This window comes from Pyxicephalus adspersus, chromosome 10, assembly GCF_032062135.1.
Source record: "Pyxicephalus adspersus chromosome 10, UCB_Pads_2.0, whole genome shotgun sequence".
Taxonomy (NCBI): Eukaryota; Metazoa; Chordata; class Amphibia; order Anura; family Pyxicephalidae; genus Pyxicephalus; species Pyxicephalus adspersus.
Window position 1 is genome coordinate 15,660,206 of NC_092867.1, and position 14,747 is coordinate 15,674,952.

The window sequence follows — 14,747 nt, forward strand, 5'->3', positions numbered from 1 at the left end:
CTCTGTTCTGCACAGGAAAAAGCAGGGAAGTCTGTTCGTATCTAGGAGGCGTCCCTATGTTGGATCTCCTTAACCCAGGGACTACCTGTATTGTGTATTTACTACAGGTAACAGCAAACCTGGCTATATGGATAATATATTTTGTATAGCAACGTATATAATTTTTAGGAAAAGTTGCCTATTATTATGACTTCATTTCCTATGCAGTTATCTTGACATTATTTAGGTGATTTTCTTTTTAATTGGACCAAGGCATATGCATCCAGCTACTAATAGAAACTTGTTGGTGGTTTCACGTGTATTGCTGGGTTAAACTGGTTTTCTCTGTCCTTTTAACCTAAAACACCTATTTGTACACAATTCACATTTAATTCAGTAAAGAAATCCATTTCCACATTCCTTTTACATATGCTTTCCTGGAGAATAATAATTAGCTAAAATATGACAGGATTAGAGAAGTATATTGGGCCAAGACCCTGGTAACATCACTGCCTTTGTAACTAGACATGTTAGAATGTAGCCAGCTGTTACAAAGCCCTTTGTATCTTCCATGATTGGGAAACCGTTACAGTACAATATTATAATAATCGTACCACATGGCATATTTAAGGCTGAATAATAGCACAAGGCACTGTCTAGACTTGGTGGCTTTCAAGTCAACCAATAAAGCCAGAATCGGTTCTGCTCAAAACAACACATTAAAGCTAATTTGACAACATAATAAATGATTTGGTTGATTGTAAGGCACTGGCAGGGAGAGATGCTGTTTGTAAAGCAAAGCCATAACCTTGGCTATGTTTGCAATTGTTTATTACATTCCACTTTCAAAAGGATTTGGGGTTGAATCAAATTAATCAACGCAAGCTTTCCTGAGCTACGGACATCTCTATCACTGGGGCTCTGTGTGCAAACATACAGAAAGAATAATGGTGACAGTGCAAATTGCACTTTAAGGAACAGCTCTGAGAATATTTGCAATTGTAAAACTACTTTGGAAATGCTAGCTGTTGGTCATACTGAGACGATGCCATTGCAGTAACCCAGAACAGGTAGGCAGATCTGCAGTAACGATTTCAACTGCTGATTGTTAGTTTTAGGTGTATGTGACACTGAAACTATTTAAAATAGAACTTCATTTTTATAACAAAAAATCCATAGGCAAGCAGTGTTAAAATAAAAAAAACTTTTTCAGATACTCAGCTTCACGTTGGAGTTGTCCTTCTCAGAAATTCGTTTACGATTCCAGATGTCACCAGTCACCAGACTTCTTCATCTGAGCTTAGGCTGTAATTTTTATGGTTGCCCGATGCTTTGCAGTCTGCAGCATCCCCAGTTTCCTTTAGCTGTGAATGTTCTTTTAGCATCCCCTGCTCTAGGACTAGTTGCAGCTGTAGAAGTTTTTAGAGTATGTGCTGCAGCCAATTAGTTCCTATCTCCAATCTTACTTTGCCATTGGCTACTGGCCCTTTAAAGCTCCTCAGATCCCAAGCACCTGTTGCCCATTGTAGCATTTAGCTAGTCTAATCTTCTGGTGGTGCAATATGTTTGATTATCTGTTGATGCCTGTTTTCTGCACCTGAGAGTGCCTCCACCAAACTTTTCTTGTGACCTCGACTCTGCCTATTCTAACCTTGGATACCTTGTTTGGCAGACTGATACCTGTAAATGACACTTGGTTCTGTTTCTGGCCTTGCCTCTGCTGTGTCCTCCTGTACTGAGTAACCGTGGAACACTTGGCTACTGGCCCTGGACTGTGTGACTTCCATTGTGTGCCCTGTCCTGCTTTGTGAGCTCCTGTTCCTACGTTAGTCCTCCCCAGACACCATCCTATGTGCACTGAGGTCCTGAGGGTAACCATGTGCTGGGAAGACACAACTACTATAGGTAAGAATGGGAAGTTAGATTGGGGGATTGGAGCCTGGTGGGTGATGGTGCTTGACCAAGGCCTTATATTGAGTCTTTAGAACTGTTTAAGACAGAGTAAAGCAAAAGCTGTTTGCTTTTCCACCTTTTCTATGTCAGTGAAAGTCTTTTTAGAACAGGGGTAGTGAAGGTGAATGAATCACTCATTGGATTGATATACTTCCTTTAATTAGAGTTTTTAAAAAAATTCTTGTATACAATGAAATATTTAAAAGATGTATTATTTGCCCCTTTAAAACTAAGAAATACGTTTTCCACAGTCTGGTTGTAGAGATTTCGTATTCTTGGTATTTTTTGCCAGCAGGAAAAACTAGACCAGCACAAGGCCATATGAATGGGAATGTGAATGGGAATTGATGCTGAGATCTACCTGAAGCCATTTATTTGATATTTATCAAAGGCCAGACTTTGCCATATAAATCACATTATAAAAAGGAAATAGAAGAAGCTGCCTGCAGGGGAAAGCGGAAGTAGATTTGCATGGTGGTGGTAGACACAAGAAGTAACAAAACACATAGTAACCCGAGCAAGCACAATACCATCTAAAGCTGCGTACACACTTCCAATTTTTATCGTTGGAAATGAACGACGAACGAATGACGAACGATCGATTGGGCAAAAATCGTTTGTAAAAAAAGTAACCAACTGCCCGCTCTATGCGGATAGTCGTTGGAAATGAACGACCGGACCGGCGGATCGGATTGGACGACGATCGTTGACCATCTATCGTGTGTACGGTCCTTCATTGATCGTCCATGGTCTGAGCATGCGCGGTGAACGAACGTTCGCTCACTTCCTGTGGTGCACGTCACTTCCTGTATCGTTCAAACGATCGCATCTATCGTGTGTACAATATCTGCGAACGATCGTGTCGTTATCTGTATGTACAGGATCGGTGCCATACGATCGTTCGCAGATATCGTGCAGGATCGTTCGTCGTTCGTTTACCAACGATAATAATTGGAAGTGTGTACGTAGCTTAACACAATAACTCTCAATATTCTACCATTCAGCAGGAAGATCTCATTTATACAGTTTCCTTATAAGATGCTAAAAGTCAGATAGCGGATAAAGAGAGGTAGGAGAAATACTGGGTTAAGATGAGTGGTCCTATGATCTTCACTAATAAAGATATATATCTTTATAAATTGATTTACCCACCAGTGTCCTTACAATTGTATATATCTATGTAATGTGCACTTTGACTTCCAAGACCATCAATTTTTAGAAATATGCCTTTTCAGTGATTGCTAGGCTTTTTGTATTTAGCACAGAACTAATGACAATTGTTGTGTCAGAATCTTCAAGGTCAACAGCTTGGGCTTAGCACAAACCCAGCAAAATTAATCAATGCTAAGAAACACAAAGTAGAAAACAAATCACACACAGACATAATACTCGTTCTTTTCTTCTAAAGAAAGGGATTTCTTATTGATTCAGCCTTTATAGGGCTTGCAGCCTAATTTATCTGTAACAAAAACTCAGGGATAACTGTATTTTTATAGGAATAAAAAACTGCACAACAAAAAGATACATCACCACCTGTCAACTACACAGAATATAGTCAAATAGTTTGAATTGTGCTTTTAGCTTGTGCATGTAATACTAAAACGTAAAAATCATCCTTTGACTGGTCCAATGTCATTTACCAGACTCAGGAGGCCACATGGTTTGAAAGATATCACATAAGAAAGACATTTATTGCAACCAATCACATAAAACAGTGCTGAAAAAATTACAAGTTACAAGTTTGAATCAAATTGCTATAAATAAAGGTCACAAGGGCAGTGAATAATTAGTATCTTCGTTTAAGAAATTTATAATTAATTCCCTAATAAGAGCGACTTTAAACACTTTAAAGTACAGACAACTTTAGAGAAAGTTATCTATTCTGGGTCTGTCTCTGTTCATTGCTTTATGGGTGACTTCCAGCATGGATCATCAGAGAGGGTGATTTATCAATACTGCACAACTGAAAGTCAGTTTAACAGCAGGATGGAAAATTGCCTCAAAAGTAAAATACAAATGCATTTCCTCTTATGACCATAAAACAGCTGAACCAGAATAAAACATAACCTGTATATCACAGTGCAAACATACATCAGTAGAAATACATCTAATTCTTTACTACTTTACAATTTGTTGTCAGATATATACACAAATATCAGGAGTCCATTATCAGGAGTACTGAAAAAAGGCACTATCTGCTCTGAATTAAATATTTAGGTGATGTATACATTTTTAAATAGCATACTGCAAAACAAAAACAATAGAAAACACAAAACAAATATTAGAAAATACTACTAAAAATAAGCACAAAACATGTTAAATATTTTTTTCAAAAACACAAACTAATGTTAAACTAAAATAGCACAATATACAAACTTTGGAGAAATAGTGATTACAATGTAATGAAAATGTTATATCTTATCAAAACTATTTAAACTCTGTGTACCCATTTGGTTGCATTCCTAGAATTTTTTTCAATTTGCTATTCAGTTATTATTTTTTTTATTGCTCTTAAATTTACTCTCCTTGTGTTTAATGTTTATATAAAGAATAAATACAAAATTCCATAAAATATTTAAGTAAGCATTAGAGAGGGTGGTTGAACAGTACTGCAGAACTGAAAGCAAGTATAACAGCACGGTGGCTCAGTGATTAGCAATCAGGCCTTTGCAGAGCTCTGTCCTAGGTTCGAATCTTGGCCAGGACAATATCTGCATGGAGTTTGCAAGTTCTTCACCATGTTTGCATGTGTTTCCTCCCAAAAACATGCAGTTAGATTAATTGGCTACCCCCCAAAATTGACCTTAGACTGTGGTAATGACATATGATGATGGTAGAGACATTAGATTGTGAGTTTCTTTCATGGACAGCTAGTGATATGACTATGGACTTTGTACAGCGCTGTGTAATATGATGGTGCTATATAAATACTGTGTAATATTAAAAATACCAGAAGTGGGGAATTTTGCCTCAAAAGTAAAAAAAACAAATACATTTTCTAGCATCTCCTGACATCTCTCATATCCTAAATGTTCTAATATTTTTTTAATGCTCCTTTGAAATGTATAATATATCAATTAATATTTATAAAAAGTATTGGCCATTCAATGTTGATGAAGATTCTTTATAGCTAGGGATGGTTTTCTTACATCCCATACAACTTCCACATCTTGTAAAACTAACCATTTTATTGTTTCTTTCCTTGTCCTTGGAAAAATCCTAACTTTGGAGTAACTTTAAATTTGTTAAACTGAAACCGAGCTGTTATATGATGAGTTCAAAAGTGCAGCAAAGATTTATCGCTGAAACAAGGAAGTTTTAGAAGACGTTATTTGACATTTATTGTAGATAGAAGATTATGTGATAAAAAAAGGTTGATTGGTAAATGTTACTGGAAACACTTGTTCTCATAGGACTGCATTTGTAAAATGCTAAAGAATTATTGAACTCAGTTTAGATTAGTTGCTTCTGAATTAAAAATGTTCTTAAAATTCTAGCAGCAGTCTGTGCAATGACAAACTTAACATCCACCTCCTTTAGTAAAAGTATGATGGAGAAAGAGCCAAGATGGATGACACAATGCTTGTTTTATACAGATAGCTGACATAAAGAAATAACCCTAGCCCACTAGAGTTACATAAGAAAGGTGACATTTTCATAGAAGGGGTGTGAGTAAATGGAATATATTAGCACGCTTGTTCTCACTCAAGGTTACGTATGAATGGGTTCTTGGTGTTATCTCTCTCCAAGGACTTGTACATATTGCAGCTTTGAAAGCAATCAGAATCTCATAATATACTAAAAAAGTGAACTATTTAAGGACCTTGCAGCATCATAAATAGGTTTGCCTGAAAACAGAACTAAAGTTCCACTTTCAAAATTTGGTACCAGGCAGGGCAAGGAAAGACAATTTCCCATTTGCAATAAGCAATCTCTTCTGCCTGAACCTGCCAAGGAAACAAAAAATTACTGAGCAAAGCTGGGATACCTGATGCATTCCAGATTCCCCTGGGGCTGATGGGACTGAATGAACTCCCATGCTCCTCTGTTAGGTCATCTCAGCCTGTCCAATCAAGATGCCCGAAAAAATTAAGAAGATGATGACACCCGCAACAGAACGGGAACAGGTACAATACAATTAAAAATTGAGATCAGGCAAGTATGCTTATTTTATTACAGGTGGTACATCACCTATCCCTTCTGCAATAAAGGACTGTTAGTCACAATGTTTTAATGTTTGCAAATAGTTCTGCTTTAGGTTGAATTGGAAAATTATGGTCACTCTTGGCTGAGTTAAAATACATACCGGTAGGTAAAACCTTATCTTTACACAGGCTAAATGATTAAGTCATATGTACTCTTATTTAAATCAAGATGTCATTTGTGAATTACTTACTAACCTGTGCAGTATTTCAGCAACAGCGCCTGTTTTCACTTAAGATTTCAGATCCAGTAACAAAAGAATCAACATCAAATTTATGTACTTACATTGTTCATAATAAAATACATTTAAAGATATAATAATGAACACAGCTCTACATTCATTTGTGCCTTTTATACCATCTTTAAGCTATACCTGTCATTAGATGATTAAATACATTTTGAAATTACAATAATGTGTAAAAGCGAATGTACTAATTAATCATAATATTTTGCTTTTATCAGATAAGGTGTGAAACTTTTTGGATGGTTCTTCCCTATCAGGGTATAAACATTTTGTTTTAGAATAAAAAGTAACATAAACACACAATGATTCATAAGAGCATAATTTCACTTCAACATTATAATGTGTAATTGGATTTGCTAAATGTATTATAGATAGCAGCACCTGGTACCAGGCATTCAATAATCACAGCACACTCAATTATACTCAATACTGACTCACTGCTAGCCCGCAGAGAACTACTTATAGTTAGAAAGCATTGTGGTGTGCATTATAATTGCACGAAATCAAGCAGTGTGGTCTCTTGTAATACCTGTCATTGGGGTCTAATTTACCTTTATTTATTGGCTGCATCATTTCAACCTGTTGGGTGCGCAGTTTGTGTTTAGGATAAAAATGAAGTTGGTTATTAGCCTGAAATAACAGCGGAGTTCTTGCTAGCTGTGTCTGAATAATTATGCATAACCAGTATTTCCACAAGGGAAGGGGTCCACCACCAATGTTGTTCTTGAGAATATATTTATGAGAAAAATGGAAAAATCTGTATGCAGCATTGGATTTAATTGCGTTCTGTAGGTTAAATAAACTTATTCACATAATAAGGGTAAACATTATAGGCAGAGATGTGTGTTTCACACAGAGTCGGGTTTATAATTGTTTACCCAATATAGACCACATCTGTCAATCTTCTGAGCTTGCATCTAGTTAGTGCTGTGTGTGTCAATATGTTATATACATAATACATAATCATGGAGAAGAGAAGAGAAAGGTTACAGGATTCTAAGGGTTGTAGACATAACTAAAACCAAATGTATTAAATTACTGGTGACTAGACTTTCTAGAGAAGAAGGCTGAGTACACACATCAGATAATTGTCACCGAGATGAACTGTCCTGCTCATCACGTGTACCAGGGTCACCAGATGTTGTTCATCAGTCCGCCATTGCTATTCATGACAATGGAGAAGAGCACATCCAGGTGCCACTTGCTCATCCTTCCCCCTCCCCTCTCTATAGAACAGAAGGAGCACTGCAAATGAGATCCTAAAAAAATGTAGCCGTTTTTCAGGCCCATTCCCTCTTAGGACAACTAAGACTACTAACCACATTGTGCTACAGATATTCATATCTTTAGTGGTCCTTCGGCCCTTCTGCCTTTAGCTCAGCTGGTGCAAAATACCCAGTGCTATTGGGAATAGATAAGTATATGACCTCCTCGCATGTGATAGTGTGTGGGTCAAGTGGATCATTGCTAGGCTTCAGAACATCATGGAGGGAGTCAATCAAAGTTCTTATACCAGCTGACCAGTGGCACAAGTATCATCCCTGGTCACCCCTTCGTTGTGCAAGGACCCATGGATAGGGAACTGACATCTGTTGTCCTTTTAAAAGCAGATCTATCCTCACATTTTTAATGCTATGCAAATAGGGTGGTAAAACCTTTTATGTGATGAAAACATGGGATGTTCTTAGTTTTTTTGGAGATGACCCCATCCCGTTCTGTCTTTAGCACTGCAGCGGAAAACCCCCTCTAGCCTCCTGGGATACATACTCCACATATCCCAGAAGGCTTTAGCGGGCACCTTTTGGGCATGCCTGACATTGGGAATGCATCATACGGGTCTTTCCTGCACTTAAAAATGGCCACTCCAGCTATCCTGTCCCCACCGCAATAAAGAAGAAGCCAGGATGGTGTGGGACCTACTGGAATCCAACTGCAGGATTGAGGGTTTCAAAAGTAAGGTTTTTTTTATGAAACTTTTTACTTTAGGGGGCTTATTGCCACTTAGCTTTCTGCCACAATTCTTGGGAGGGAAAGGATTGTGACAGTTGTTATTATTACACAGTATTTATATAGCACCATGATATTACATAGCGCTGTACAAAGTCCATAGTCCTGTCACTAACTGTCCCTCAAAGTAGCTCACAATCTAATATCCCTACTATAGTCATATGTCATTAATGTAGTCTAGGGTCAATTTTTTTTTTAGGGGGAAGCCAATTAACCTAACTGCATGTTTTTTTGGGATGTGGGAGGAAACTGGAGTACCTGGAGAAAACCCATGCAGACAACCTTCAAACTCCATGCACATAGTATCCTGGCTGGGATTGGAACCTAGGACCTAGTGCTGCAAAGGCCGGAGTGCTAACCCCTGAGGCACCATGCTGCTCAGGGGTTAGTGCTTCGACTCCGACTCAGGGTACACTTCAACTCTGATATACTATATAGGCCATAGAGCAAGAGTGCTGCCAATTGCCACTGCCATTTTTTTCTTTTAGGACTGTAGGGGACCCAATCACAGTTTTGCCGAGTGAGTGTTGGAGATATCTGTGCTTTTTCTCTATATTATTGTATATGGCTAAAATTATGTTGTCTCCTTTGTGTTTTCAGCCCTTTTCAAACACACCCATAAAAATATCCTTAAGAAAATGTATTTGTATCCCATAGTTCTACATTTTTACCCAATGAGTGCATTAAGGAATAAACTACCTCCAAATACAACAAACTACTTCCACTCCTGCCCAGGGGAGCTTGCAATCTAATACCCTAGCACACTTCTCTAGGTTTGCATTCCCCTCAGGATTGATGGGTGGACAATACATTTTATATGTATAATATATATGGTGCTGGGACAGACCAGGACTACTTTCTGACCCCAATAACGGAAGGGGACTCTGAGCACATGAGGAAATGTCTGTGTGTAATACCATACTTCTGACATTTACAAGTGCTCGTTATTCTATAGGATATCCATCTGACTCACACTTGAATGAATGACATTGTATACAATTCTCACTTGTGTGTGGACATTTTATAATATGTTCAGTCTGATGCGTAACACTTAGATTGTTAGCTTTCCAGGGAAGTTATATATAGATTCATAATGACTTTAGATTCTGCAGCGCCTGGTTATTGTATCTATAGCAACAGTCTGGGAACTCGGTCAAGTTAAATTCTGATACATATTTTGTAACTTTGTAACTCACACTGGAGGAATATTCTCCCTGTATTAAGGCTTTGGTAAAGCAGAGCTTAAGCAAAAAACAACAAAATAAAATTGAGTACACTAGTAAAAGATAAGTAATAAATATTACTGTTTTCTGCAATAGTCACCTTCAAGTAAAAGATTTTTCCTAAATTTTGTTCTTATTGCTAGATGTTCTCAGTCTGGCCAGCATCATTTAACCTAGTGACTTGACAGTGAAAGAAAAAGCAACATTGTACAATCTTCTCACTCTCAACTATCGCACTCATCTATCACTTCCATCCCTCACTTCTATTACTCTCATCTATCACTCCCATCTATCCCTCCCATCTATCACTCCCATTTATCGCTCCCCTCCATTACTCTCAACTATTACTCCCCTGTATTAGTTTCATTTATCAATCACATCCCTCTCATCTATTGCTCCCATCTATCACCCCCGTCCGCTATCACTCTTATATATCGCTCACATCTATCAATCATCCTCATCTATCACTCTCCTCTATCAATAACCTTCATCTATTGCTTCCATCTATCACCCCCTTCTATAACTCTCATCTATCACTCTTACTCCCCTTTATCAGTCTCATCTATGCCTTCCCATCACTCTCATCTATCGCTCTTTTTATCACTCCTATCACGCCCATCTGTCAATCACCTTCATCTATCGCTTTTATCCATCAACAACCCTCATCTATTGCTTCCATCTGTCACTCCCATCTATCCCCCCCTTCTAGCGCTCTCATGTATCCCTCTATTCTATCGCTTCAATCTGTCACTCCCATTTATCACTCTCATCTATCGCTCTCATGTATCACTCTCATCTATCGCTCCCATCTATCCCTCTCATCTATCCCTCTCATCTATCGCTCTCATCTATCGCTCTCATGTATCACTCTCATCTATCGCTCTCATGTATCGCTCTCATCTATCGCTCTCATCTATCCCTCTCATCTATCCCTCTCATCTATCCCTCTCATCTATCCCTCTCATCTATCACTCTCATCTATCGCTGTCATGTATCACTCTCATCTATCGCTCCCATCTATCGCTCTCATCTATCCCTCTCATCTATCACTCTCATCTATCGCTCTCATGTATCACTCTCATCTATCGCTCTCATGTATCGCTCTCATCTATCGCTCTCATGTATCACTCTCATCTATCGCTCTCATGTATCACTCTCATCTATCGCTCTCATCTATCCCTCTCATCTATCCCTCTCATCTATCCCTCTCATCTATCCCTCTCATCTATCGCTCCCATCTATCGCTCTACTTTTTCCTCATTTCATTATGCTTCTTTTCACCACAATTGATTGGTTTCTTGTATAGTTTCCTCCTCGTACTCTTCAGCCCTGCTGTACAGGTATAGCAAGAGGATAATACTAGGTAATACCAAGTAAAAGTCAAGCATCCACTTTCAGAAAACATTAATGTTATAGGATTTAAAGGACATAGGTGCATATAATATGTGTGCAAAAAATTAATAAATAAATAAAAAAATCCTGATGCATTAAAAGCTATTTTTTGGTAATAGGGGACCGTTGAAAAAAAAAAAAATACACTTTTATGAAAACAGTCCCTGGTGGAGAATCTTCCAGGTCCATGTGTTTCAATGACAGAAAGTGATTCTCCATCAGGGAATGTTTCAGTGAATGTGCCTCGACAATATTTACAGTAGGGGAGCTGGAACATACCATAACAAAGCATTTATTATTAGTCATTGCAACTCTGATGATCACAATTGAAAATTTAGGCTTTTGGTTGTAAAAATACAGTTCTCATCAGATCCGCCATTATTTTGCTTGGTCCATGGATTCTTCACCCTGCAGGATACCTAGGTAGCCTAAACCCTGACTTCATCCCTATGTGACAATAATGCTCACACTTAGTTTTTGGTTCCCCAAATCATAACTTTTTTTAGTTTTGACCTTTATATGCAGTCCAGATCCGACCACTGATATACTTCATTAGGACAGTTTCTGCTTGCTGCAATTTATACACAGTGCTGAAGTTACAATGTCACCCTTATGTCTCGGCTTAGCTGCTTGAAGAAAAGAAGAACGCGCTGTTACCTTGCCAAAGCTTCCCTTGCCAATTGCCCGGAGAATCTGAAAATGATCCAAGTTCACTGCAAGGAGAAGAAAATCAGTATTAATAAACCGTAAACTCTTCTGAAATGGATTTCATGCCACAGCATTGTGTTTTAAAAGACTGTTACAAAAACATTCATACTTTATAGACATTTACAGCTGTGTTTCTCAAACAGGCAATGTAGACTAAGGAACATATATATGTATAAAGCAGTGAATCTGACATTCACTAGAAATTCATGTCAGGTAAATTCTCCAGGTACATGTGTTTTTTACAACAGTTATTGAATCAATATTTGGTGAAATTAACTTTTTTTGGCTTTGTAAATACGCTCTTAGGAATTCCTTTTACATGATCACCCATCTATACACACAATCAGTTAAAAACACACACTAAAAACATTTATAGATCAATAATAAACTTTGAAGTTAGTAAATATTGCCTTAATATGTATATTCCTACTGGAATCTTGGTATGCTTTATAAATTTCTTTCAGTGCAGTAATCTAATTTTGTATCTGTGCGGGAGCTTCCTCTAATAAAGACCAGTCACTGCTCCTTCTCTAACTGTGCAAGGTAATTGGTCTTGTATCGCCCTCTCCTGAAAAGGTCTGTAGGTAGCCTGTAGTGGTAGGTCCTGTTGGGTCCCTCTCATATGGTATATGCAGCACAGTGACGATGTCACTGCATCCTTTACAAGGTAATAACTGAACTAGCAATGGCATTTGGTTCTCACAAAGTAGATTTAAATCCTTTGCAACTATTGAGGAATATATTTTATTAAAAGTTTTTGTGTCTGGACTTCAGCTTTCATTATTCCTTATTATGTTTTATAAGTTTAAAAGCGGTACATTGTTTTTCATGAAAATTTATTTTACAGTATAATATAATAGTATGAGTATAAAAAAGTTTGAAACACAAAATCATTTAAAAACAATAAACTGAATAAATTAAAAAATCTATATATTTAAAAAAAAATGTTAATAAAAAAAAAATACATATTATACTCATAGTATTATAAATACTGTAAAATAAATGTTCTTGAAAACAATGTACTGCTTTTACACATAAAAATCCACATGCTGAATAGACAATAAAATGCCAGACGCCACAAGTAGTGTTTGATACGGTAACATAAGATTTAAAGCAAACACCTACCGCCATAAAACATTCTAATTTATTCCAATGAAAAGCAGCATTGTCTAATGTTAGAAGAACACTATGCAGAAGGTAGACGTGCCCTATAATCACTCCGATACTGTCATAACCACTGAACATGTAAGAAGCTGTCTATCATATGGCTGCATTGTTTAAAAAAAAATTAAATTAGAATTGAGGTCAATAAGCAAATAAACAAAAAAATGTAATTAATCAAATTAAAAGTCAAATCTTTTTTTGTGTTGTTTAAACTATAACACTCAGCAAATCCAAGAATCAGGAAAACAAAGGTAGATAAAATCAGGAAACTCTTTGGGTCTGGGATCAGATATCTGTATGCAGGTTGGGGACACAAGAAGCAAAAACACAGATAACATATTTCATGTGCAGACACAATTGAAGCTGAACTGAAGGCAAACAGCTAAATGTAAAGGGGAAATACATATATTGGAGTTGTTTTACTTGTCATCAACTAATTCCTAAAATAAACCAAGCCCAGCCCTAAAGGAAACACAATTTGTAACTCTCTGCTCCAGCCTGTGATTGGACAGAAAGGAACAGCACTACACACATATTGTAGCTTAGCCCTCTGCTCTCTCCTCCTCCTATCAGTATTGTCCCTGTGACTATATATTTAAGGAGCATACCTGATTGGCTGCTAGAGCCCCCTCCCCTCAGTCTATGATTACCAGGGGTCTCACTCCTCCTGGAACAATTACCTAGTTAACTGCAACAATAAATGATTTAATGATAATTTAACTAATGTTAGATTTGCTAGTTTAATAGATAACTGTGAATTTGTGAATTGATACAACCACTATAAAGAACCTAACACAAATATGGTTTCCCTGATTAATTTATGCTTGGAATAAAAACTTAAATTACAATTTTTCCTGTTTTTGCTGTCTCCGTCAATATATATATATATTTGGGAACAAACAAGCCTTTAAAAATATAAACCTTTTTTTTCTGTCAATATTCTGTTGCCTCTTAGAGGATGTGATATACTACTTTGGGGAACATGGCGGCTGTACTGACACAACTTATTAACATGATGAATTTGCAGGTGGTTCTTTACAGGGCCAGAACATAAATAAATGTCAGTATGAGGACATCTCTATGACCTGGATCTTAACTGCGTACAAGACATTTTTAAGCACTTACTGCGGGTACTCACTGGTTACATTTATTATTCCAGCAGGCGCTAATAAATCATTATATGGAAAGGTAAACTTTCATACTTTGAGATGAGAAAGTTTGTTTATTAAAATATAACAATATTTAAATGTAATTTAATATTATAGGAAGGTATTTTAAAGCTGAAATCCAGCAGCACCTTTAGATTTACATAGATATACAGACTACTTTTCTGTACAAACATTTCTTACTGATTTTATTGCACTCTGTGAGCTTTCCACAATGTGCATTTCAGATCATAGAGTCTGCCCCATTTTCAATGTCCAGTGTATTCAAGTCTTTTCCTAATCAGTCTGACCGTTCCTTTCCCTTTCATGTATTTAATTTTAATTCTTTCAATTACTGAGATTCAATATCACATTTGGGAGTTACCACAAATTGCGGTTTTCAGGAAGGTTTGTCTAGCACCCTTCCAGCTTTCCTACTAAGATTGTAAAGAGAAGCATATGAACTTAATTATGATATGACTATGTCTGAAGATATGTAATACAACAAGTCCTATTTCATTCATCGTCAGATGAGAAAGGAGGAACCAGAAAAGTAAAAATAAAAGTAAATAAAAAGTATGCTTTAAAGAAGAACTCCACTACACACACTGCACATATTCACATGATTATTGAGAACAAAATAAGAAATCTTACATAATCTGCCTGTTTCTAAAAATATAATAATTCAACCACATCCAGGTTTCAATCAGAAAGGGTTATTATTGTCTA

General features: G+C 37.0%; 1 protein-coding gene across 1 annotated transcript in view; it reads right to left on the reverse strand.

Moving 5' to 3' along the window:
- The window catches only part of STK32C (serine/threonine kinase 32C), a 150,695-nt gene that overhangs the window by 61,111 nt on the left and 74,837 nt on the right, over positions 1–14,747 (reverse strand). Inside the window, exon 2 of the mRNA XM_072423250.1 lies at positions 11,659–11,714. Within this exon, the coding sequence (XP_072279351.1) occupies positions 11,659–11,714 (56 nt within the window). The remainder of the gene's footprint in view (positions 1–11,658; positions 11,715–14,747) is intronic.